The sequence below is a fragment of the Mobula birostris genome, chromosome 10 (assembly GCF_030028105.1).
Source record: "Mobula birostris isolate sMobBir1 chromosome 10, sMobBir1.hap1, whole genome shotgun sequence".
Lineage (NCBI taxonomy): Eukaryota > Metazoa > Chordata > Chondrichthyes > Myliobatiformes > Myliobatidae > Mobula > Mobula birostris.
Genome location: NC_092379.1, coordinates 12,144,256 through 12,166,960, shown reverse-complemented (window position 1 = coordinate 12,166,960; position 22,705 = coordinate 12,144,256). Strand labels below are relative to the sequence as shown.

Here is a 22,705-nt window from a genome sequence, read left to right as displayed (position 1 = left end):
AAGTGTCAAAACGGACAATTTGCTGAAACTTTTGGTTGGGGGTGAGGTGGAAGTGTAAAGTAACTATCTCCCACTGCAGAGAATTTCCAAATGGGCTAAGCTCAACATCCTAGGTATGAAACGCAAGCTTCGGGAAATTCAATAAAAGAGTATTGTTCAGGATTCTCATGCCTACATTAGAAAACTACCACTAAACATTCAGCAGTTGCTGGACTACACATAACAAAATGGACCTTGTACTGAAGCACTACCAACTGAAATCAGAATCAGGTTTAATATCACTATATATTATTATGTATCATTATGTAGTGAAATCTGTTGTCTTTGCACCAGCAGTACAATGCAATAAATAGCGGAGAAAAAAACTGCAAAGTATATGTAATGCCCTGGTTCACATTTTTACTGTTGTTCAGTATTTTTACTGTATGTATTTAATTCAGCAGTTCTGTAGGAGCAGTCTGTTTGGGTTATTGTTGAAGATAAGGAATGTACTCCATCCAATTAGGATAGTAGAAGGTTTTCTTGGTGAGGGCCTTGGGTTTTATTTTGGTTTGGCGGGAGATGATGCTGGGGAGAACCAGTTGCAGGATAAGACCTGGTGGGAGACCCGTCTGTTTGAGATGGATTGTGAGCGACGTTCAGAAGGTCGTGTGCGTTGTCCTGTTGACTGAGGGCCAAGTGTGCGAATGACAGAAGTTCAAGCTGAGCTCCAACTTGTGCACATTTAATTGCTTAATTAACATGGGTCCTTTTGTTTTTCTTTACTAACTCTTTAATTAAGATTTATAAATATAATTCCTTTAATCGTATGCAGCGTACTGTCTTATTTCGTGGCACTAATTTGTAACAGGGTAGCAAATTACAAACTATAAACTTATAGATATAAAAATATAGTTAAATTAAATAAGTAGCGCAAAAATAAAAATAATAAAACAGAAGCGAGGTAGTGCTCATGGGTTTAATGTCCATTCAGAAATCTGATGAGAGGGGAAGAAGCTGGTCCTGAATCGTTGAGTGTGTGTGTCTTCAGGCTTCTGTACCTCCTTCCTGATGGTAACAATGAGAAAAGGGCATGTACTGGGTGAAATGTCATCTCTTTGAGGCAACCCTCTCGAAGTAGTGCTGGATACCAAGGAGGCTAGTGCCCATGATGGATAGTTTAGCAAAAGACATGTTACATTAAATCAGGATTCTATTTCAAGTCATCTACAACATACCTGATGTTGCCAAAATCCTGTAGCGCCTCCATGAGGTCCACTTCCACAACCCCATCTAACAGGCCCCGGACATGTACCACAGCAGATGGCATAATCTTATTGTGGTTTTCTGATCCACCATCCTGCAATGAAGATGAGTTCAACTATTGTCATATCACTACTTCACTGTTAACTAGTTATTTGAAGATGACATTTTCTTTGCAACCGAATTACCCATTCATTATATGCCCATCCCTTTCAAAAGGAGTAATTTGCTATCTTGTCCATTAGCACAGAAGACAATATTCAATTTGTGTCACACATATCCCATCAGTGGCTTAGCTGAACAAATCCGATTAAGTAACCCATAGAATCTCAAATAAAAATAACTGGCTAAACCTGATTGTACAACAAGCAGGACTAATCTTGGAAAAGGAAATACAACCTAATTGACAGAGGCACGCCCCCCCCCCCACAAGATAAGAACAGTCGCAGAAGTCTTAGATAAGGTTCAAAGATTCATTTTATTGTCAAAGTATGCATGTACAACTCTGATATTCATCTTCTCCAGATAGCCATGAAATACAGAAAACCACAGGGAGGGGGTCATTAAAAGAAACATCAACCCCTCCCTCCCTACACTAAAAGGAAAAAGAAAAAAACTTTCAAACCCCAACCCCCCCACCCCTTCTCTTGCGCAAAAAAAAAAGATCACCCACCCAGAAGACAGCAGCCAGATGGGCAAAGGAATTAAATTGACCAGTATTCACTGAGCCCCAGAAGTCTTAGTTAAATTAACCAATACTCACTGCCCAAGCTCGCAGTAAGAGTCAATTCATTACATCAGATTAAGAAACATCTAAATCACAGCCTGGGATAAGCCAGTAGTCAAAATTATATTGGCCATAGATGATGTAAGAAATGACTTACATTTAGGAAAGAAATTGGCATTAAAGGTCACACTTAAAAGCAAAGCCACCCCCTCAACTCAAAAGCAAGCAGTTAAAAAAAATTGTCAAGTACAATCCCTGAATTCTTAGAATGGGAAGAAAACCTGCTAAGGCGCCCCCTCATCGACATGCAAGGATATCCAAAAGCCAACAATAGAAAGGGTCGGATTGGAACAATCTAGACCATGCAAATTATTCTCCTAAACGAGTCCCGTCCAAACCACGTTTTCGCATTCCCAAAAATCAACCTCACTGCTGATTTAAAAAAAAATGCAGCCACTGTAATTGATTTAACGTCCAAAGCAGGGAACGAGTTGAAATTAACTAAAAAGAAAAAGACGAGCTCACTTCTCAATTTTAACGAATGCCATTAGTCGAGTCCGTTATCTAACAGCGCCCAGTAGAAGGTGGGCATCATGTGGGCCCTGTTCCATCCCCGCCGCAGCCGTTTGCGCGGCGGCCCGGCGCCCGTCTGCAACTCGAGAGCCGCGGACCACCTGCTGCCACTAGGCCTCAAAGCCCCTTTGTTCAGCCCTTCGCCCCGAGTCCCAGGGGAGGGGGTGTAACACCCCGTCGGGCATACCCCCACTGCGCCGGAAAAACCTGCTCGCAGGAGGGGATAAAGCTCCCTACACTCACCCTGTCGAGCCTAAAGCGCTTCGCCTGGTGCCTGCCCGCCATTCCGCTCCACAACGAAATCCCGCTCGCCAACCGTCGCCTTCGCACACCGCCGAGGACGAAAAAAATGGCGCCCGCATGCGGCCTCTTTCCGCCAGAGGTCCCGCCCCTTCGCCGAGGCGGAGGCGCCAATGGGTCCGACCCACGTCCATCATCCGGAATCCTCCAATCAAGTGGGTGGAAGGTCGCCCCTCCCCCTTCTGCGGGGAAACTGAACAACACTTGGCGGCGCGGGTTTTCATTCATTAAATTCTACGATGTAGTAAACCGGGGGGGGGGGGGGGACTAAAACGCCGTGAATATTTCGGAGATCATCGTCGGCAGAGAAAGGAACGGAGCTTGCTGGTTATGGCTGGAGGTGTAGAGGGATTTGGTGGGGGCCAGGAACTTGGGAAAGTGTTAAAGTGTCACCGCTGGACAGAGACTGGGCAAGGGAAGAGGCAGAGACCTTGCTGAATTTCCAGCATTGTCTGTTGTTTTTATTTAAGGGCCAGGAAAGGAAGAAATAACTTCTGTGGGACAAGACACCCTGAAACAACCAATGAACCAGGACAGAGCTGTGGATCCTAAGGAGAAGGTAGAAGATTGGAGGCTGTGGAAGGAAGATCTCCACTGAAAATCAGTGGCTCAAAGTTCAAAGTAAATTTTATTAATAAAGTACATATATGCTACCATATACAACCCCGAGATTCATTTTCTTGTGCACATACTCAATAGATCTATATAATAATAACTATAAACATTATCAATTAAAGACCACCCAACTGGGACGTTCAACCAGAGTGCAGAAGACAACAAACTGTGCAAACACAGAAAGAAGAGACAATAATATCAATAAACGAGCAGTAACTATCGAGAACACGAGATGAAGAGTTCTTGAAAGTTAGTCCATAGGGATTAGGAACATTTCAGTGATGGGGCAAGTGAAGTTCAAGGGCCCGATGGTTGAATCAGAATCATATTTATTATCACCGGCATGTAACGTGAAATTTGTTAACTTAGCAGCAGCGGTTCAATGCAATACATAATCTAGCAGAGAGAAAAAATAAAATATAATAATAAATAAACAAATAAGTCAATTACGTATATTGAATAATTTTTTTAAATATGCAAAAACAGAAACACTGTATATTAAAAAAGTGAGGTAGTATCCAAAGCTTCAATGTCCATTTAGGAATCGGATGGCAGAGGGGAAGAAGCCGTTCCTGAATCGCTGAGTGTGTGCCTTCAGGCTTCTGTATCTCCTACCTGATGGTAACAGTGAGAAAAGGGCATGCCCTGGGTGCTGGAGGTCCTTAATAATGGACGTTGCCTTTCTGAGACACCGCTCCCTAAAGATGTCCTGGGTACTTTGTAGGCTAGTACCCAAAATGGAGCCGACTAGATTTACAACCTTCTGCAGCTTCTTTTGGTCCTGTGCAGTAGCCCCTCCATACCAGACAGTGATGCAGTCTGTCAGAATGCTCTCCATGATGCAACTACAGAAGTTTTTGAGATTATTTGCTGACATGCCAAATCGCTTCAAACTCCTAATAAATTATAGCCGCTGTCTTGCCTTCTTTATGACTACATCAATATGCTGGGACCAGGTTAGATCCTCAGAGATCTTGACACCCAGGAATGTGAAGCTGCTCACTCTCTCCACTTCTGATCCCTCTGTGAGGATTGGTATGTGTTCCTTTATCTTACCCTTCCTGAAGTCCACAATCAGCTCTTTCGTCTTACTGACATTGAGTGCCAGGTTGTTGCTACAGTACCACTCCACTAGTTGGCATATCTCACTCCTGTACGCCCACTCGTCACCACCTGAGATTCTACCAACAATGGTTGTATCGTCAGCAAATTTGTAGATGGTGTTTAAGCTATGCCTAGCCACACAGTCATGTGTATACAGAGAGAGTAGAACAGTAGGCTAAGCATGCAACCCTGAGGTGCGCCAGTGTTGATCGTCAGCAAAGAGTATATCTTATCACCAATCCACACAGACTGTGGTCTTGCGGTTAGGAAGCCAAGGATCCAACTACAGAGGGAGGTACAGAGACCCAGGTTCTGCAACTTCTCAATTAGGACTGTGGGAATTATGGTATCAAATGCTGAGATATAGTCGATGAACAGCATCCTGACGTAGGTGCTTGTGTTGTCTAGGTGGTCTAAAGCCGTGTGAAGAGCCATGGAGATTGCGTCTGCCATTGACCTATTATGACGATAGGCAAATTTCAATGACTGTTCCTGAACCTGGTGGTGTGGGTCCTGATGCTTCCGTACCTTCTTCCTGATGGCAGCAGTGAGAAGAGAGCATGTCCTGGGTGTTGCTGCTTTTCAGCTTTTCCTGTAGATGCGCTCAATGGTTGGGAGGGCTTTTTGCAGGATTTTGCATTCAAGGGCATTACTACCACTACGTCGACTCAGACCTAGGGGGCCGCCGTCAGGCACGATGATGGACTCTCCACTTCTCCCTCTCCCTCAACAAGGGCATTAGTGTTTCCATACCAGGCCGTGATGCTGTCCCGGAGTCGATGTCCAATGATTGGGTTCATTGTCCGGTTGAATGATGGCATCCAGCCACCATGGACGCAGCAGCCTCTCGGGGGTCAACCTGAGAGGGCCAACCAAAGGTGCTGTTTTTCCTTCGTTAAATGTGTTTCAGGATCGCAAAACAATACTGGACTCTGAGAACTTTGGGTACAGCATCGTCTAGCTGTTCATTGATCAGAGTAGCCAGCCAGGGTGTTGGTGGAGGAGTTCAGACTGGGTTCGGAGGAGCTGCCTGCTGCTCAAAGGCATTGGAGTTGTTGCACGAAGACAACGTGCAGTGTAATGGTGGGTGATTGTCTTGGGTGGTTCTCTTGTGATCACACGACTCTGTTGGACATTGATAATGTAAGCTGCCGCGGGCCTGTTTTCCCCTGTTTGGTAGAAGGTCAGGCAGCATGGGTGCTGCGCGGCCTCGGTTGTAGCAAGCACTAGGCCTCAAGCCGCGGGCATGTCTGGAGCTGTATTCCATGTGAGGTGATGCCGGAGGCAGTGCAGCATGACATTTGTGCTCCGTTGGTGGCTGGCTTCCCATCTGTGCTGCCCTCCCATGTTCAATCAGTGGAATGACAGGCTAGATTGTGTGCATCTGTACACTGCCGGGAGACTGTACCCACAATTTAGATTAGATTTAGATTTAGATTAGATTATGAGGACACGCAGTCCTCTTTTATTGTCATTTAGCAATGCATGCATTAAGAAATGATACAATTTGTTCCTCCAGAATGATATCACAGAAACACGAGACAAACCAAGACTAAAAAAACTGACAAAAACCACATAATTATAACATATAGTTACAACAGTGCAAAGCAATACCATAATTTGATAGAAGAACAAACCATGGGCACGGTGAAAAAAATCTCAAAGTCTCTCGAAAGTCTATCATCTCACGCAGATGGTAGAAGGAAGAGAAACTCTCTCCCTGCCATGAGCTTCCAGCACCACAACTTGCCGATGCAGCAACCCGGAAGCATCCGACCACAGTCCGACTCTTGAGTCCGTCCGAAAACTTTGAGCCTCCGGCCAGCCCTCCGACACCGAGCACCGAGCACCATCTCTGCCGAGCACTTCGACTCCAGCCCCGGCAACAGGCAATAGGCAAAGCCGAGGATTTGGGGCCTTCCCCTCCGGAGATCCTCGATCGCACAGTAGCAGCGGCAGCGAAGCGGGCATTTCAGAAGTTTCTCCAGCTGTTCCTCCGTGCTTCTCACGGCTGTCTCCATCAAATCAGGATTGATGCACGGCCCCCTACTTCACAAATACGATATCAATTCAGAGCAGCCACGCGTGCTGCGTCGCGCCGCCATCTTCTCCTCCCCTCCTCATACACCAAAGACGCTTGCAAGTTTCTACAGATATGCTGTGGAGGGCATTCTAACTGACTGCATCACCATCTGGCTGCTGTACAAGGTCAGAAAAAGATGCAAAGGGTTGCATCGGGATTCAATCCCCAATCTTTCAGCTGGTGCGCCTGCAGGCATGCTACTGTGACATCCAGTTTTTGTCCTTAAGGACTGAGGCCCCCTGTTGGCCAGTGTTTCCATTGGGCACTGTGATATGAAGAGCAAGCTGTTGTCCATGCAATAGGCTTCCCCTCTCCATGTAGCTGACGAGACAAAGGAATGGCGGAGACCGATACAGTTCAGCACCAGCGGCGTCACAGGAGTTGCCAGTCAGTGTTGAACTCAACGTTGGACTGCCTTGGGGACTGTAGCTCCGGATTTTTCCTCGGGGATTAATCCCAAATCCTTCCCCATGAGTGGGCACAGCGGAGGTTTGAGATCGGAGTTTTCCTTCTCCCAGATGAGCTGCCAACCACGGCTGGTGAGCCACATCTGCCCGAAGCGACCGGTTTTGAGGAGCCAGTGACCCTCCTTTGCCCCTTCTCCTGTCGGTAGAAACAAAGACGAGAAAATCTGGTGGAACTCAGCGGGCCAGGAGGCATCTACAGAAGAGAGAAAACAGTTGACGTTTTGGGCTGAAACCCTTCATTGGGATGGTTTACTCCTTTCCATAGATGCTGCCTGGCCTGTGGATTTCCTCCAGCAATTTGTGTGTGTTGCTCCCATCAGTAGAAACAGTGCCAATGGTCTTAGTAGCTCAGCCACAGGTGAAGGCCAGGAGCTGGACTTGGTTGTCAGAGGCTATTTGAGACACACACCATTGGGAAGCATTTAATAGGTAGTGGGAGTTTATTGCCGCTATATGCCCCTTCTAAGACAACCTTAAAGAACCATAACACCAAGGAATTTCAAGTTACTGACCTTCTGATCCCATGATGAGGACTAGCTCATAAACCCATACTATGGTTCTGCTACCACTGACCAGCAGCTAGTGTATCCACAGTGGCAGCTGAGCTGTGGGTTCGATTCTGCTTGAGGGGCCATTTCAGAGAAAAGCCATACTGTTTATTTAGCACATGGAGACACTGCAGTATATGCCAGCCATTATAGAGCAGATTAAATGGGCCAAATGGTCCAATCCTGCTCTTAAGTTTTATGGTCTACAGTGGATTCTAGTTAATTGGGACACATTGGGACCTGCACATTTTGTCTCAATTAACTAGCTGCCACAATTAGCTGAAATTTCATGGAAATAGTTACAGAATTGTGTGATCGAGAATCTCCGGAGGGGAAGGCCCCAAATCCTCGGCCTTGCCTATAGCCTGTTGCCGGGGCCGGGGTCGAAGTGCTCAGCAGAGATGGTGCTCGGTGCATCGGTGTCGGAGAGCTGGTCGGAGGCTCGGAGTTTTCGGACGGACTCGGAGTCGGACTGTGGTCGGATGTTTCCGGGATGCTGCATCGGCAAGTTTGCAGCACTGGAGGTTCACCGTCTGCGTGAGATGATGGGACTTTCGAGAGACTTTGAGACTTTACCGTGCCCATGGTCTGTTCTTATCAAATTACGGTATTGCTTTGCACTGTTGTAACTATATGTTATAAGCATGTGGTTTTTGTCAGTTTTTTAGTCTTGGTTTGTCATGTGTTTCTGTGATATCACACTGGAGGCACATTGTATCATTTCTTAATGCATGCATTACTAAATGACAATAAAAGAGGACTGTGTGTCCTCATAATCTAATTTAAAATTATAAAAAATGTCAAGCTGAGTTACAAATGTTGTACTTAAATGAAATACAGAGCAAATTAGAACACTACTAATAGTAGTACAGTACTTGAAAAATGTGTATTAGTTCCTAGTAGTTATTGACAGAGGAATTTATCCAGCGTACACTGCCGTGATCTTTTGATCGACTATAAATGAACAATATCAGTGTAGACACCTAGTGTAGATAATGGACTGTCTTCATACAATAATCTTCGATGATTGCATCCTCCAGATCTTCATTTTTATTGCAACATTCAAGATGATTGTCAATGCCTTCAAATTCTTCATAGTTCCTAACTTGTTGAAGTAGTGAAATCGTTTCATTTTTCACTCCCAGCCGTTTCTGGCATCTCCAAGCCTGAATACTTGAAATCACAGCGAACAAGACAATTCTGAATGGTCTTAATTTTCGCCAGCTATCAGTGACAAAGATCTCTGCTCTTTGAACACAAGCACACACAACTGATGCTATTTAAAAACTGTTCGCTTTCAGCACGGTGTAGTGTCTAACGGGCACACAATGGCACACTACTGATACTAGTTAGAAACAATTCAGCAAGTCTCCTGCCCCAGTTAAGCAGAATAGAGTCCCAAATATACAAAGGGAATCCCGGCAATTTTCTCAATTAGTTTTTGTTCTTTCGGAGTTCTCCCAAATAAGCGGCTGCCCCGATTAACCAATGGTCCAATCAACCAGAATCCACTCCACTTACAAGATCAACTGCTATTGTTGTTAATGTGCGCAATTCGGTTCAGGGCTTCTGTCATCATGTCACTGAACACCGCCAAAGATGGAGGACCCTCACTGCTGCCCTAAGACATGTGATGTAACCGGCAGTAACTGGCATGACTCAATGATCAGGGACGCAGTCTATATTTGCCCCTAAGACCCGTTGGCAATATCATGAAGACATTACATGGGGTGAAGATATGATAAACATTCTTTCTGATACAATTGGTTTGTTGATCATTACAGATTGTCTCTCTGGTGCTTCCCACTCTCTCCTCTCTCCCTTCCCTTTTTCCCAACCATAATTCCCCTCTTCCTGCCCCCTTTCCCACTCTCAGTCCACCATGGAGACCCATATCAGAATCAGGTTTATCATCACTCAATCTTTGAATCTTTTATAGAATTATCTGCTATGTGACTGGAGGTAGAGTTATTCCTGAGTAAAATTTGTTTTCAAATCCATGCATGCCCTTGTCCCTCTCCTAATCCTGCAACGGCTTCTCAGTCTCCAACCCTCAGAAGTTATTCCTGTTAATTTTGGCCCTTAAGTATCCTAATTTTCAACCACATGTCAACGGTACTGTCTTCACTAAACCATTCCCTCCCGCTGCTTCTCCCTTTAATCCAGTCTTTCCGACAAAAGTTATTGATCACCTATACCAGTCGTCCCCAACCACCGGAACGCAAAGCATGTGCTACCGGTCTGCGAGGAAACAATATAGTCATAGTCATACTTTATTGATCCCGGGGGAAATTGGTTTTCGTTACAGTTGCACCATAAATAATAAATAGTAATAGAACCATAATAGTTAAATAGTAATATGTAAATTATGCCAGTAAATTATGAAATAAGTCCAGGACCAGCCTATCGGCTCAGGGTGTCTGACCCTCCAAGGGAGAAGTTGTAAAGTTTGATGGCCACAGGCAGGAATGACTTCCTATGACGCTCTGTGCTGCATCTCGGTGGAATGAGTCTCTGGCTGAATGTACTCCTGTGCCCACCCAGTACATTATGTAGTGGATGGGAAACATTGACCAAGATGGCATGCAACTTGGACAGCATCCTCTTTTCAGACACCACCGTCAGAGAGTCCAGTTCCATCCCCACAACATCACTGGCCTTACGAATGAGTTTGTTGATTCTGTTGGTGTCTGTTACCCTCAGCCTACTGCCCCAGCACATAACAGCAAACATGATAGCACTGGCCACCACAGACTCATAGAACATCCTCAGCATCATCTGGCAGATGTTAAAGGACCTCAGTCTCCTCAGGAAATAGAGACAGCTCTGACCCTTCTTGTAGACAGCCTCAGTGTTCTTTGACCAGTGTTCTATGAAACGATATGAGTCAGCTGCACCTTTCCTCATTCCCTGTCATGCACTGTTGAACTTGAACACCCCCCCCACCCCCGTCGGCTGGTCTGCAAGAATATTGTCAATATTAAACCAGTCCGCGGTGCAAAAATGGTTGGGGACCCCTGACCTATACCAATGTGTTCTGACAGGGATAACTGTTAAACTTTTTCCGATAACTCACTGTACAATTTTTTTTTACCTAAAAAAAACTTTATTCATTATATAAGGTGGTAAAAGGACAAACAGGCGAGTGAGAGAGGGCTCCAATGGCTGGGTTTGACCATGGATACTGTATCCTATCCGTTCAGATATCCAAGCCTGGGCAGTTCAATGTGGAGGGCAAGCTGTTGCCCATGCAGTGGGTTCCCCCTCTCCACGCAGCCGGTGAACCCAAAAGAATGGGAAAGACCGATACAGGTTGGCACTGGGAATCACCAGTCACAGGAAACACCAGTCAGTGTTGAACTCAACATAGGACTGCCTTAGGGAATCCAGCTCTGGATTTTTTTTCCCTCTGGCATTCCTCCTGAAGCCTTCCCCATGAGCGGGTTTGGCTGCAAGGCTGTGGAGGTTTGAGATCAGAGTTTTCCTTCTCCTGCCAACCATGTCTGATGAGCCCCATCTATTCAAAGTGACCGGTCTTTAGGTGCCAGTAACCTGCCTTTGCCCCTTCTCCTGTCAGTAGAAATGATTCCACCAGGCTTAGTAGCTTAGCCACCTGTGCGGTCCGGGAGCTGGACTTGGTTGACAAAGGCTATTTGAGGCGCACGCCATTGGGAGCATTTAATAGGTAGTGGGAGCTTGTCACCATTACCTATAACGATCTTAAAGAATAAAACTAGCACCAGAACTCCAAAGAAACTTAGAAGCAACAGAAATGTGGTTTCCTAGAAGAACGCTGAAAATATCATATTAGGGTAACTAATGAAACAGTACTCCAACGTGCCCATACAAAAAGATCTTTAATGAGAACATTAAATGAGAGGAAACTTAAACTCCGGGGCCACGTCATCAGAAAGGGAGAAATAGAATGCAATATGGTTTCTATGTGTGCAGGTCAGTGGGACTAGGCAGAAAATGGTTTGGCACAGCCAAGAAGGGCCAAAAAGGCCTGTTTCCGTGCTGTAGTTTTTCTATGGTTTCTTACATTACAGGGCCATATGCCTGGGAAATGCGGAAGAGGAAGGCAAAGAAGAAAATATATGGACACTGTGAAAGAACTAACAGATCTAAGTGTGCGAGATATCATTGGGTGGGATCGTTCGATGTGGAAAGCCACGATCGCCCAAGCGTGTAACGTGCGGGGCACATGAAGAAGAAGAAAGAATAAAACAGTAAGCAGAGCAAAACCTTTCACATTCAGTAGTGTTAACTTATTTTTTTAAACTATAGAACAATTGTAATTCCTGCAGGCCCCTCAGGTGATGCATTTCAATGTTTGAGAGGCTTCCCCACCCGAGCCAGCCCCTCAGTCGTAGCGGACGGAGCCCGGCCTGTGGTCCTTCTCCACAGAACCTTTGTGCTGGCCACGCCGAGCTTCAGTGCGTCCCTCGGAACGTACTCCTGCATCCTGGAATGTGCCAGCTGTCGGCGTTCCGTTACGGGTACCTCGCAGTGCCACCAGGCTCGGGCTCCCCAGCCGTTGTCAGACTCTCGTACGGTAAGATGGACTTCTGACCTCATAATCGTTACGATCTTGCCCTTTATCGTTTACCTGCAATGCACTACTTCTCCTAGCACTTTTACACTTTGTTTTGCTCTGTTAATGTTTAACCTTGTACCACCTCAATGTGTATTGATTGGATCTGTATCCGCAGTGTGCAAAACATTTCCACATGTGGAAAGGACAAAGGCAGCATAACAGTGGCTATATTTCATCAGGAGTTGGAGGAGAGTTGGTACGTCACTGCAGACACTCGCAGCATTCTGACTGGCTGCATCGCCGTCTGGTATGTGGAGGGGAGATCGAAGTGAGCTGCAGAGAGTAGTAAACTTAGTCAGCTCCATCACGGGCACTAGCCTCTGTCGTATCCAGGACACCTTCGAGGAGCTGTGCCTCAAAAAGGCAGCGTCCATCATTAAGGACCCCCATCACCCAGGACGTGCCCTGTTCTCATTGCTACCAACAGGTAGGAGGTACAGGAGCCTGAAGGCACACACTCAGTGATTCAGCTTCTTCCCCTCTACTATCAGATATTGAACCCATGAACACTACCTCATTACTTTTTAAATTTCTAGTTTTGCACTATTTATTTAATTTCATTACTTAATATATTTTTTTTACTGTAATTCACATTTTTTTCTATCATTACATATTGCATTGTACTGCTGCTGCATAGACAACAAACTTCATGACATCTGCCAGTGATATTAAACCTGATTCTGCTGTGGCAATGGTAAACTAATACCAATACCAATTTGGGTGGCAGGGTGGAGATACATGTCTACCAAGGGAGGTGTAAGGCGCTCCTCCCCTCCGCTAGCCTGCAGGCCACCCTTGGGCAAGATGTAGCACCTGCTTAGCCTCCCCTGATCAGAGTCATGAGAAGCTGTGGGAGCAGATGGTGGATGGTCTTATGAACCGCTGGTGCAGATCACAAGTGCTGGTTGTGCGACTACTGACAATCTCTGAAGAATGTTGATAACGGCTGAGGTCACCCGACTTGTAAAGACACGCCACCCAGAAGAAGGCAATGGCAAACCACTTCTGTAAAAAAGTTTGCCAAGGACAATCATTAGATTAGATTAGATTCAACTTTATTGTCATTGTGCCGAGTACAGATACAAAGCCAATGAAATGCAGTTAGCATCTAACCAGAAATGCAAAGAATAGTGTTATTTACAAAATAACTGTGAATAAAAAAAGTGCTACAGCACACAAATATAAAAATACTGAGACAGTACAATATGGGTGCAATATTTCTTAGCGCTGTGTTGAGAGTTTTCAGCAGTGTCACAGCCTCGGGGAAGAAGCTGTTCCTGTGCCTGCTGGTGCAGGAGCGGAGGCTCCTGTAGCGCCCACCGGATGGGAGGAGAGTAAAAAGTCCATGGTTAGGGTGAGATGCATCCTTGATAATGCTTTTCACCCTGCCCAGGCAGCGTTTATGGTAGATGTTCTCAATGGTGGGCAATTGGGTGCCGATAATCCGCTGGGCAGTTTTCACCGCATGCTGGAATGCTTTGTGGTCCGATACGGGACAATTACCATACCACACTGAGAAGCAGTTGGTGAGTATGCTCTCAGTGGTACAGTGGTAAAAGTCCGTCAGTATCCTGGGACAGAGGTGAGCTTTCTTGATACTCCGCAGGAAATAAATGGTCATGAGACTATGATCTCCTATGTCATACGACACAGCACATAATAATAATTATGGCCAATGCCAATACCAGGATGAGCAAGTTTTGGGCAGACCAAAGGGAGTCCTCCACCAACTTGATGACCTGCCAACACTCACAACACGCTGGAGGAGCTCAGCAGGTCGGGCAGCATCCGTGGAAATGATCAGTCAACGTTTCGGGCCGGAACCCTTCGTCAGGACTGTAGAGGAAAGGGGCAAAGGCCCTATAAAGAAGGTGGGGGGAGGGTGGGAAGGAGAAGGCTGGTAGGTTCCAGGTGAAAAACCAGTAAGGGGAAAGATAAAGGGGTGGGTGAGGGGCTAGGCAGGAAAGGAGAAGAAAGAATAGGGGAAAACACAATGGGGAGTAGAAGGAGGCGGAACCATGAGGGAGGTGATAGGCAGCTGGGGGAGGGGCAGAGTGACATACGGATAGGGGAAGGGAGGAGGAGGGAATTATCAGAGGTTGGAGAATTCTATATTCATACCAAGGGGCTGGAGACTACCTAGATGGTATATGAGGTGTTGCTCCTCCAACCTGAGTTTAGCCTCCTCATGGCAGTAGAGGAGGCCATGTATGGACATATCTGAATGGGAGTGTGAAGCAGAGTTGAAGTGGGTGGCTACCGGGAGATCCTGTCTGTTTTGGCGGACGGAGCGGAGGTGCTCGACGAAGTGGTCCCCCAATCTGCATCAGGTTTCACGGATGTAGAGGAGGCTGCACCGGGAGCACCGGATGCAGTAGATGACCCCAACAGACTCACAAGTGAAGTGTTGCCTCACTTGGAAGGACTGTTTGGGGCTCTGAATGGTGGCAAGAGAGGAGGTGTAGGGACAATTCCAGAAGCTCCTCATGTCTCTGTTGGTGTCTCCCCCCCCACCCCAGGAATCATCTATAGAGCAGAGAGGTCTCTGTGACACCGCTGCCGGGAGATGAACTGGGACACAGACCTCTGCACTCTTCTCCATGATTGCAAAGAGATGAGTGACCGTCTCTTTCTACACTGCAGCCACGTTGGGGGCAATGTGCGTTGGGGGTGATATTTTGTCTGCACAGGGCTATGAATGGGAGGGCTTTTTCTCACGGCCAGCCAAGCAAGGTCTTAGCATTTGTTGGCGAGTTGTGTCAAATGAAGCATTCTGGCAGGGAACTACCAACAGTAGCTATAGTGTCCCTGGAGACACTCAGTACCCGATGGACTTGTGGCCAAAGGTGTGTGCTTGGAAGAACTCTCGCACAAAGTGCAGTAGCTAACTAGGACATTGAATGACAACGTGGCTAGACTGATCCTTCACAACAGCAGGGACAGGCTGAAACTCAGCATGTAGAGACACCTGGTGCCCAGGGACTGTGGTTCCACGTACAACCTTGTGCAAAATGCTCTGTTATACTATCTTCAGATGAAGCACAGTTGGTGGGAAGGCACTGCCTGGACCAATGCACACATTAGTCACTATTTTAAAGTCATCCTTCTGCCCGCCTCCAAGTTCTTTTATCTACATTTGGACCATAAGACCAAAAGACATTGGAGTAGAATTAGGCCATTCAGCCTATCGAGTCTGCTCCGCCGTTTGATCATTTCCCTCTCAACTCCACTCTCCCGACTTCTTCCCTGTAACCTTTCACGCCCTGACTTATCAAGAACCTATCAACCTCCGCTTTAAATACACCCAATGACTTGGCCTCCACAGCCGCCTGTGGCAACGGATTCCACAGATTCACCATTCTCTGGCTGAAGAAATTCCTCCTCATCTCCATTCCAAATGGACGCCCCTCTATTCTGAGCTTGAGCCCTCTGATCCTAGACTCCCCCACCACAGGAAACATCCTCTCCACATCCACGTTATCGAGGCCCTTCAACATTCGATAAGTTTCAATGAGGTCACCCCTCATTCTTCTGAATTCTAGTGAGTACAGGCCCAGAGCCTTCAAATCCTCAAGCCTTTCAATCCTGGAGCCTCCTCTGGACCCTCTCCAACGTCAGCACATACTTTCTAAGATAAGGGGTCCAAAACTGCTCACAATACTCCAAGTGAGGCCTCACCAGTGCCTTATAAAGTCTCAACATTACATCCTTGCTTTTATATTTTAGTCCTCTTGAAATGAATGCTAACATTGCATTTGCCTTCCTCGCCACTGATTCAATGCAAGTTAACCTTTAGAGAATCCTGCACAAGGACCCCAAATACCCTTTGTACCTTAGATTTTTGAATTTTCTCCCCATTTAAAAAATAGCCTGCACACTTATTCCTTTTACCAAAGTGCATGACCATATACTTCCCGACAGTATTCCATCTGCCATTTCTTTGCCCATTCTCCTAATCTGTCTCCGTCAGGGGTTCCCAGCCTGGGATCTGTGGATCCCTTCCTTAATAATATACGTTATACTTTATTGTTGCCAAACAATTGGTACTAGAACATACAATCATCACAGCGATATTTGATTCTGCGCTTCACACTCCCTGGATTACAAATATTAAATATTAAAAATAGTTAAAATTAGTAAATATTAAATATTTAAATTATAAATCATAAATAGAAATAGAAAAATGAGAAGTAAGGTAGTGCAAAAAAAACAAGAGGCAAGTCCAGATATTTGGAGGTTACGGCCCAGATCTGGGTCAGGATCCGTTCAGCAGTCTTATCACAGTTGGAAAGAAGCTGTTCCCAAATCTGGCCGTACGAGTCTTCAAGCTCCTGAGCCTTCTCCCGGAGGGAAGAGGGATGAAAAGTGTGTTGGCAGGGTGGGTCGTGTCCTTGATTATCCTGGCAGCACTGCTCCGACAGCATGCGGTGTAAAGTGAGTCTAAGGACAGAAGATTGGTTTGTGTGATGTGCTGGGCCGTGTTCACGATCTCCTGCAGCTTCTTTCGGTCTTGGACAGGACAACTTCCATACCAGGTTGTGATGCTTTCTACAGTGCATCTATAAAAATTAGTGAGGGTTTTAGGGGACAGGCCAAATTTCTTTAGCTTTCTCAGGAAGTAAAGGCACTGGTGGGTCTTCCTGGCAGTGGACTCTGCTTGGTTGGACCAAGTCAGGTCATTTGTGATATTGACCCCGAGGAACTTAAAGCTTTAGACCTGTTCCACTTGCGCACCACCGATGTAAATTGGGTTGTGCGGTCCGCTACTCCTTCTGAAGTCAACAACCAATTCCTTCGTCTTGCTGACGTTGAGGGATAGGTTATTGTCTTCGCACCATGCCACCAGGTTCTTAATTTCTTCTCTGTACTCAAACTCATCATTACCCGAGATACGGCCTACAATTGTTGAGTCATCAGCAAACTTATATATTGAGTTCGATGGAAACTTGGTTACACAATCATGGGTGTACAGTGAATACAGCAGGGGGCTGAGTACACAGCCTTGTGGGGCACCGGTGCTCAGAGTGATTGTAGAGGAGAGCTTGTCCCCTATTTTTACAGCCTGGGTCCTGTCTGTGAGGAAGTTGAAGATCCAGCTGCAGATCTGAGTGCTAAGGCCCAGGTTCCGGAGCTTAGGAATCAGTTTATTTGGAATGATGGTATTAAGGGCGGAGCTGTAGTCAATGAAAAGGAGCCTTACGTATGCGTCTTTATACTCCAGGTGTTCTAAGGGGGAATGTACGGCCATATTGTATTGGTCTATGGTGCAGGAAATGTTGGGGCCCTCTGGTCTAAGTCCTTCTGCAAGTGTTTCTGACGGTGCTAAGTCATCTCAGGAGGAAGTACCTTTTACACACTCCTGCCACTGTTGGTGATATAGTTGCAAATAGGTAGTTTCCATTCTAAATGCGGATTTGTGAACTCATAACGCAGACCTAAGACCATAAGACACGGGTGCAGAATTAGGCCATTCAGCCCATCGAGTCTGCGGCACCATTTCGTTGTCAGAAAGAGAAGCACTTTATTACCAGTAGGCGAAACATATCACAGTTGATTGTGGTTCGGTGCCAAACATAAAACACAGACAATACCATAAAAATCAACACAATAGCAACCAACAATTTACAAGACAATAGTGCAAACAGCCATGAGCAATCAACAATTAGCGCGAACGTCTATAATCAAGCTTAAATATATATGTAAACTTATGAACAGACTAAATAGTTACTAACAGAATGAGGAAACTATTTAATGAAAGGGTTCCTAGCGTTTTTTTATGCCATTGAGCAAGGGGAACCCCTGATTTAATGGAGGTGGTGCAGGAACACAACTCCTGAGGTTTGAGTGAGTTTTGATGAGAAGCCTGGCTGATTTTTTAAAAATCTCTCTCAACACCATTCTTATGCCTTCTCCCAGTAACCTTTGCTGCCCTGACTAATCAAGAAGCTATCTGTGCTGCGGATATACCCAATGACTTGGCCTCCACTGTCATCTGTGGTGATGCGTTCACAGATTCACGACGGATTGGTCAAAGATGATCCTGGGAAAGAACGGCCTAAGGAGAATTTGATGATTCTGGGCCTGTACTCGCTAGAGAAGTTCTTTCTCATCTTTATTTAATAGGGACGTCTCATATTCCGAGACTGTGCCCTCTGGTCCCGGGCTCCCCCACTGTAGGAAACATCCTCTCCACGTTCACTCTGTCTAGACCTTTCAATATACGATAGGTTTTAATGAGATCCTCCCTCATTCTTCTTACCACAAGCGAGCACAGGCCCAGAGCCATCAAGTGCTCCACATACAGTGCATTAACCCTTCCTGAGATCATTCTCATGAGCCTCTTCTGGACCTTCTCCAAAGCCAGCACAACTTTCCTTTTCTCATCTTCTTACATATTTTCATTGGAACAGAAAAGCTTACAACCTGACCGAATTGGAAGTCCACCTCAGGTAGTGAGATTTGAATCTCTCATTTTGTGTTTCCGAGGGTGGTATTTCAGAGCCACGACTGAGTTACAGATTGTGGACGTTGGCTGTGAAATGGTTAATATTACTTATTTAGCAAGTTCTTTGTTCAATTCTCACTACAGAGACTTGAGGCCAGAAATCTGACATTCCACTGCAGTATTTAGAGCGCAGATCAGAGAGAACATTGTCAGATGTAACGTCCGTAAAGTGAATAGGCCATCATTCCACCCAAGAAAAAGTAAAATGTTTTCTTAAACATGTGTTTTCCTGAAGAGCCTTTCGTGCCTTTTCCAAAGCACCCTAAAGCACCCAGAATTTTTGAAGTCAGAATCAGAATCATGTTTGATATCACCGGCATGTGTCATGAAATTTGTTGTTACGCAGCGCAGCACATAGCAATACATAATAATGGAAACTGTGAATTACTGTAAGAATATAATTTACTGGTAACTGTTTAATATATATATTAAAATGTTAAATTAAATAAGTAGTGCAAAAAAGTTACTCAGATAGTGTTCATGGGTTCAATACCATTCAGAAATCGGCTGGCTGAGGGGAAGAAGCTCTTCCTGACTCACTGAGTGTGTGCCTTCAGTTTCCTGTATGTCCTCCCTCATGGTCGCAATGAGAAGAGGGCACATCCTGTGTGATGGGCGTCCTTGTTGATGGACGCCGCCTTTTCGAGGCGCCGCTCCTTGAAGGTGTCCAGGACGCTGGGGAGACTAAGTTCACAACTTTCTGCAGCTTCTCTCGGTCCTGTGATGTAGCCACCCGCCCCTCATACCAGACGGTGATCCAGCCAGTTAGAATGCTCTCCACGGTACATCTGTAGAAATTTGCGAGTGGCTTTTGGTGACATACTAAATCCTCCCAAACTCCTAATGAACCATAGCTGCTGTCGTGACTTCTTTGTGACTGCATCAACAGGTTGGGTTCAGAGATATTGGCACCCAGGAACTTGAAATTGCTCACCCTCTCCATTTCTGATCCCTTGATGAGGGTTAGTGTGTGTTCCCTCATCTTACCCTTTCTGAAGTCCACAATCAATTCCTTGGTCTTACTGACGTTGAGTGCAAGGTCGTTCGTGCGACACCACTCACCAGCTGATCTATCCCGCTCCTGTACGCCTTCTTGTCACCATCTGAAATTCTGCCAACGATAGTTGCATTGAATAAACTCCTCTCAGGCTTCAAGCTGGGTAGAGGTATCGATTACAACCAATGTTTCGATGGCACGCTCTGCCATCTTCTTCAGGGATGATGCCTGGGCATGTCCAGTCCTGTGGCATTTGTGTCATCAGCAAATTTTAGATAAGTTTATAGTGTGGTCATTGTCATAATCTTAGAAATGCCACAGCCAATTCACATAGAGCAAGATCACACGATGATTAGAATCTGTTTTAAAGTCAAAAAGTTCAAAGTACATTTATGTATTAAAGTATGTATACTACACTCAAACTTGAGATTTGTCTCCTAACAGACAGCCACGAAACAAAGAAACCCAACAGAACTCATTAAAAAAAAGTAGACCATCAAACACCCAACGTGCAGAAAAACAAAACAAATTGTGCCAACAGCAAAAGCAAGCGAACACCTGAAGTTGATGAAGCCACGGAGCTGGTCATTGCCGCAGAGACGGGCAAACCTCACTGAGCAGCGAACTGAACCCGCCCATCCTTCGCCTCCGGTCGTGAACCCCTGCCAGCTTCAATCTGGCCCGGCGCTTCGATCAACCAAACCTCCGGCCGATTCTCGCTCTCGGACCAGGGGCCTGCCGCCTCGAGACGCAATTCCCATGGAGGTGTACAGCATTGAAGCAGGTCCGTCGTGTCCACGTCTACACTCAATGAAGATGAAATTACGACACATCTGGATGGCAGTAACAGGATCGGTCCGAGTCAGCATGGATTTACAAAGGGGAAATCGTGCTTGACTAATCTTCTGGAATTTTTTGAGGATGTAACTATGAAAATGGATGAGGGAGAGCCAGTGGATGTAGTGTACCTGGACTTCCAGAAAGCCTTTGATAAAGTCCCATATAGGAGATTAGTGGGCAAAATTAGGGCACATGGTATTGGGGGCAGAGTACTGACATGGATTGAAAATTGGCTGGCTGACAGAAAACAAAGAGTAGCGATTAACCGGTCCCTTTTGGAATGGCAGGCGGTGACCAGTGGGGTACCGCAGAGTTCAGTGCTGGGACCGCAGCTGTTTACAATATATATTAATGATTTAGATGAGGGAATTAAAAGTACTATTAACAAATTTGCCGACGACACAAAGCTGGGTGGCAGTGTGAAATGTGAGGAGGATGTTATGAGAATGCAGGGTGATTTGGACAGGCTGGGTGAGCGGGCAGATGCAGTTTAATGTGGATAAATGTGAGGTTATCCACTTTGGTGGTAAGAACGGGAAGGCAGATTATTATCTAAATGGAGCCAAGTTAGGAAAAGGGGAAGCACAACGAGATCTAGGTGTTCTTGTACATCAGTCACTGAAAGCAAGCATGCAAGTACAGCAGGCAGTGAAGAAAGCTAATGGCATGCTGGCCTTCATAACAAGGGGAATTGAGTATAAGAGCAAAGAGGTCCTTCTGCAGCTGTACAGGGCCCTGGTGAGACCACGCCTGGAGTACTGTGTGCAGTTTTGGTCTCCAAATTTGAGGAAGGACATTCTTGCTATTGAGGGAGTGCAGCGTAGGTTCACAAGGTTATTTCCCGGGATGGCGGGACAGTCATATGTCGAAAGATTGGAGCGACCGGGCTTGTATACTCTGGAATTTAGAAGGCTGAGAAGGGATCTTATTGAAACATATAAGACTATTAAGGGATTGGACATGCTGGAGGCAGGAAGCATGTTCCCGCTGATGGGTGAGTCCAGAACCAGAGGTCACAGTTTAAGAATTAGGGGTAGGCCATTTAGAACGGAGTTGAGGAAAAACTTTTTCACCCAGAGAGTGGTGGATGTATGGAATGCTCTGCCCCAGAAGGCTGTGGAGGCCAAGTCTCTGGATGCTTTCAAGAAAGAGATGGATAGAGCTCTTAAAGGTAGTGGAATCAAAGGTTATATGGAGAAGGCAGGAACTGGGTACAGATTGTGGACGATCAGCCATGATCACAGTGAATGGCGGTGCTGGCTCGAAGGGCCGAATGGCCAACTCCTGCACCTATTGTTTATTGTCTATTGTCTACACTAGGCCCAGTTACTGCTTAGAAGTGTTAGTCCAGGTCATTTTTCTGGCTGGGAGATGAAACCGGATGGATTCAGTTTTACATCCAATTTTAATTCCCAGCTTATCACAGCAAAGAGTATAATACATAGAGTGTTTATGGGAGGACCAAGCCATTGTCTCTGCCTCTCATGCTCTGAATTTGAGTCATCCTTACCGTTAACATTCATCAGGGGGCACTGCAGTGCTGTTTTATGTTGTAGCTTCATCAATAACAACCTTTGAAATATAGAACGTAACGTGTTTGTTTAGTGTTTCAATATTTAATATGGGGACAAAGCTAGAATCATTAGAATGAAGTGCACTGGCAATTTAACTGTTTATATGAATGGCCCCATTAGGGTGTGAGTTCGGATGGTGGCATGGAGCTTTGTCTCTGCCAAAGGAGGCAGAGGGCACTCCTTCCCGCTGAGGGTAGTTAAACTCTGAGTGTGGTAATAAGTGGACTTCCTGGAAACAAGTCTCACTGCATCTGGTTCTGTGCTGCATGTTGAGAAGTTGTCTGTCTCTTGATTTTAGTAAAGGACGCAATTCTTGGAACATGCCCACACAGTCCTTGCAAAACCACTGTGACGTGGCAAGCGAGAATGAAAAGTGGTTAGTTAAAACCACACAGCTGGGCAACCGGCCACTTGGCCCACCCAGTCCATTCTGACAGTGGGCACCTCTCCTTCATTAATCCCATCCCTTGGTCCATAGCTCTCCTTGCCTAAGAGGTTCTAGGTGTTTCTTAATGCTGTCATAAACACAAAAT

The 22,705-nt window shown here is 45.9% G+C and overlaps 1 protein-coding gene across 1 annotated transcript in view; it reads right to left on the bottom strand.

Annotated features, from left to right (window-relative positions):
* The window catches only part of LOC140203827 (heterogeneous nuclear ribonucleoprotein L-like), a 38,229-nt gene extending 35,335 nt beyond the window's left edge, over positions 1-2,894 (bottom strand). The window contains exons 1-2 of the mRNA XM_072269929.1: positions 2,786-2,894; positions 1,218-1,339 (exon numbers count right to left, since the gene is read on the bottom strand). Coding sequence (XP_072126030.1) covers positions 1,218-1,339; positions 2,786-2,827 — 164 coding nt within the window. The 5' untranslated portion in view covers positions 2,828-2,894. The remainder of the gene's footprint in view (positions 1-1,217; positions 1,340-2,785) is intronic.
* Between the last annotated feature and the right edge of the window lie 19,811 nt (positions 2,895-22,705).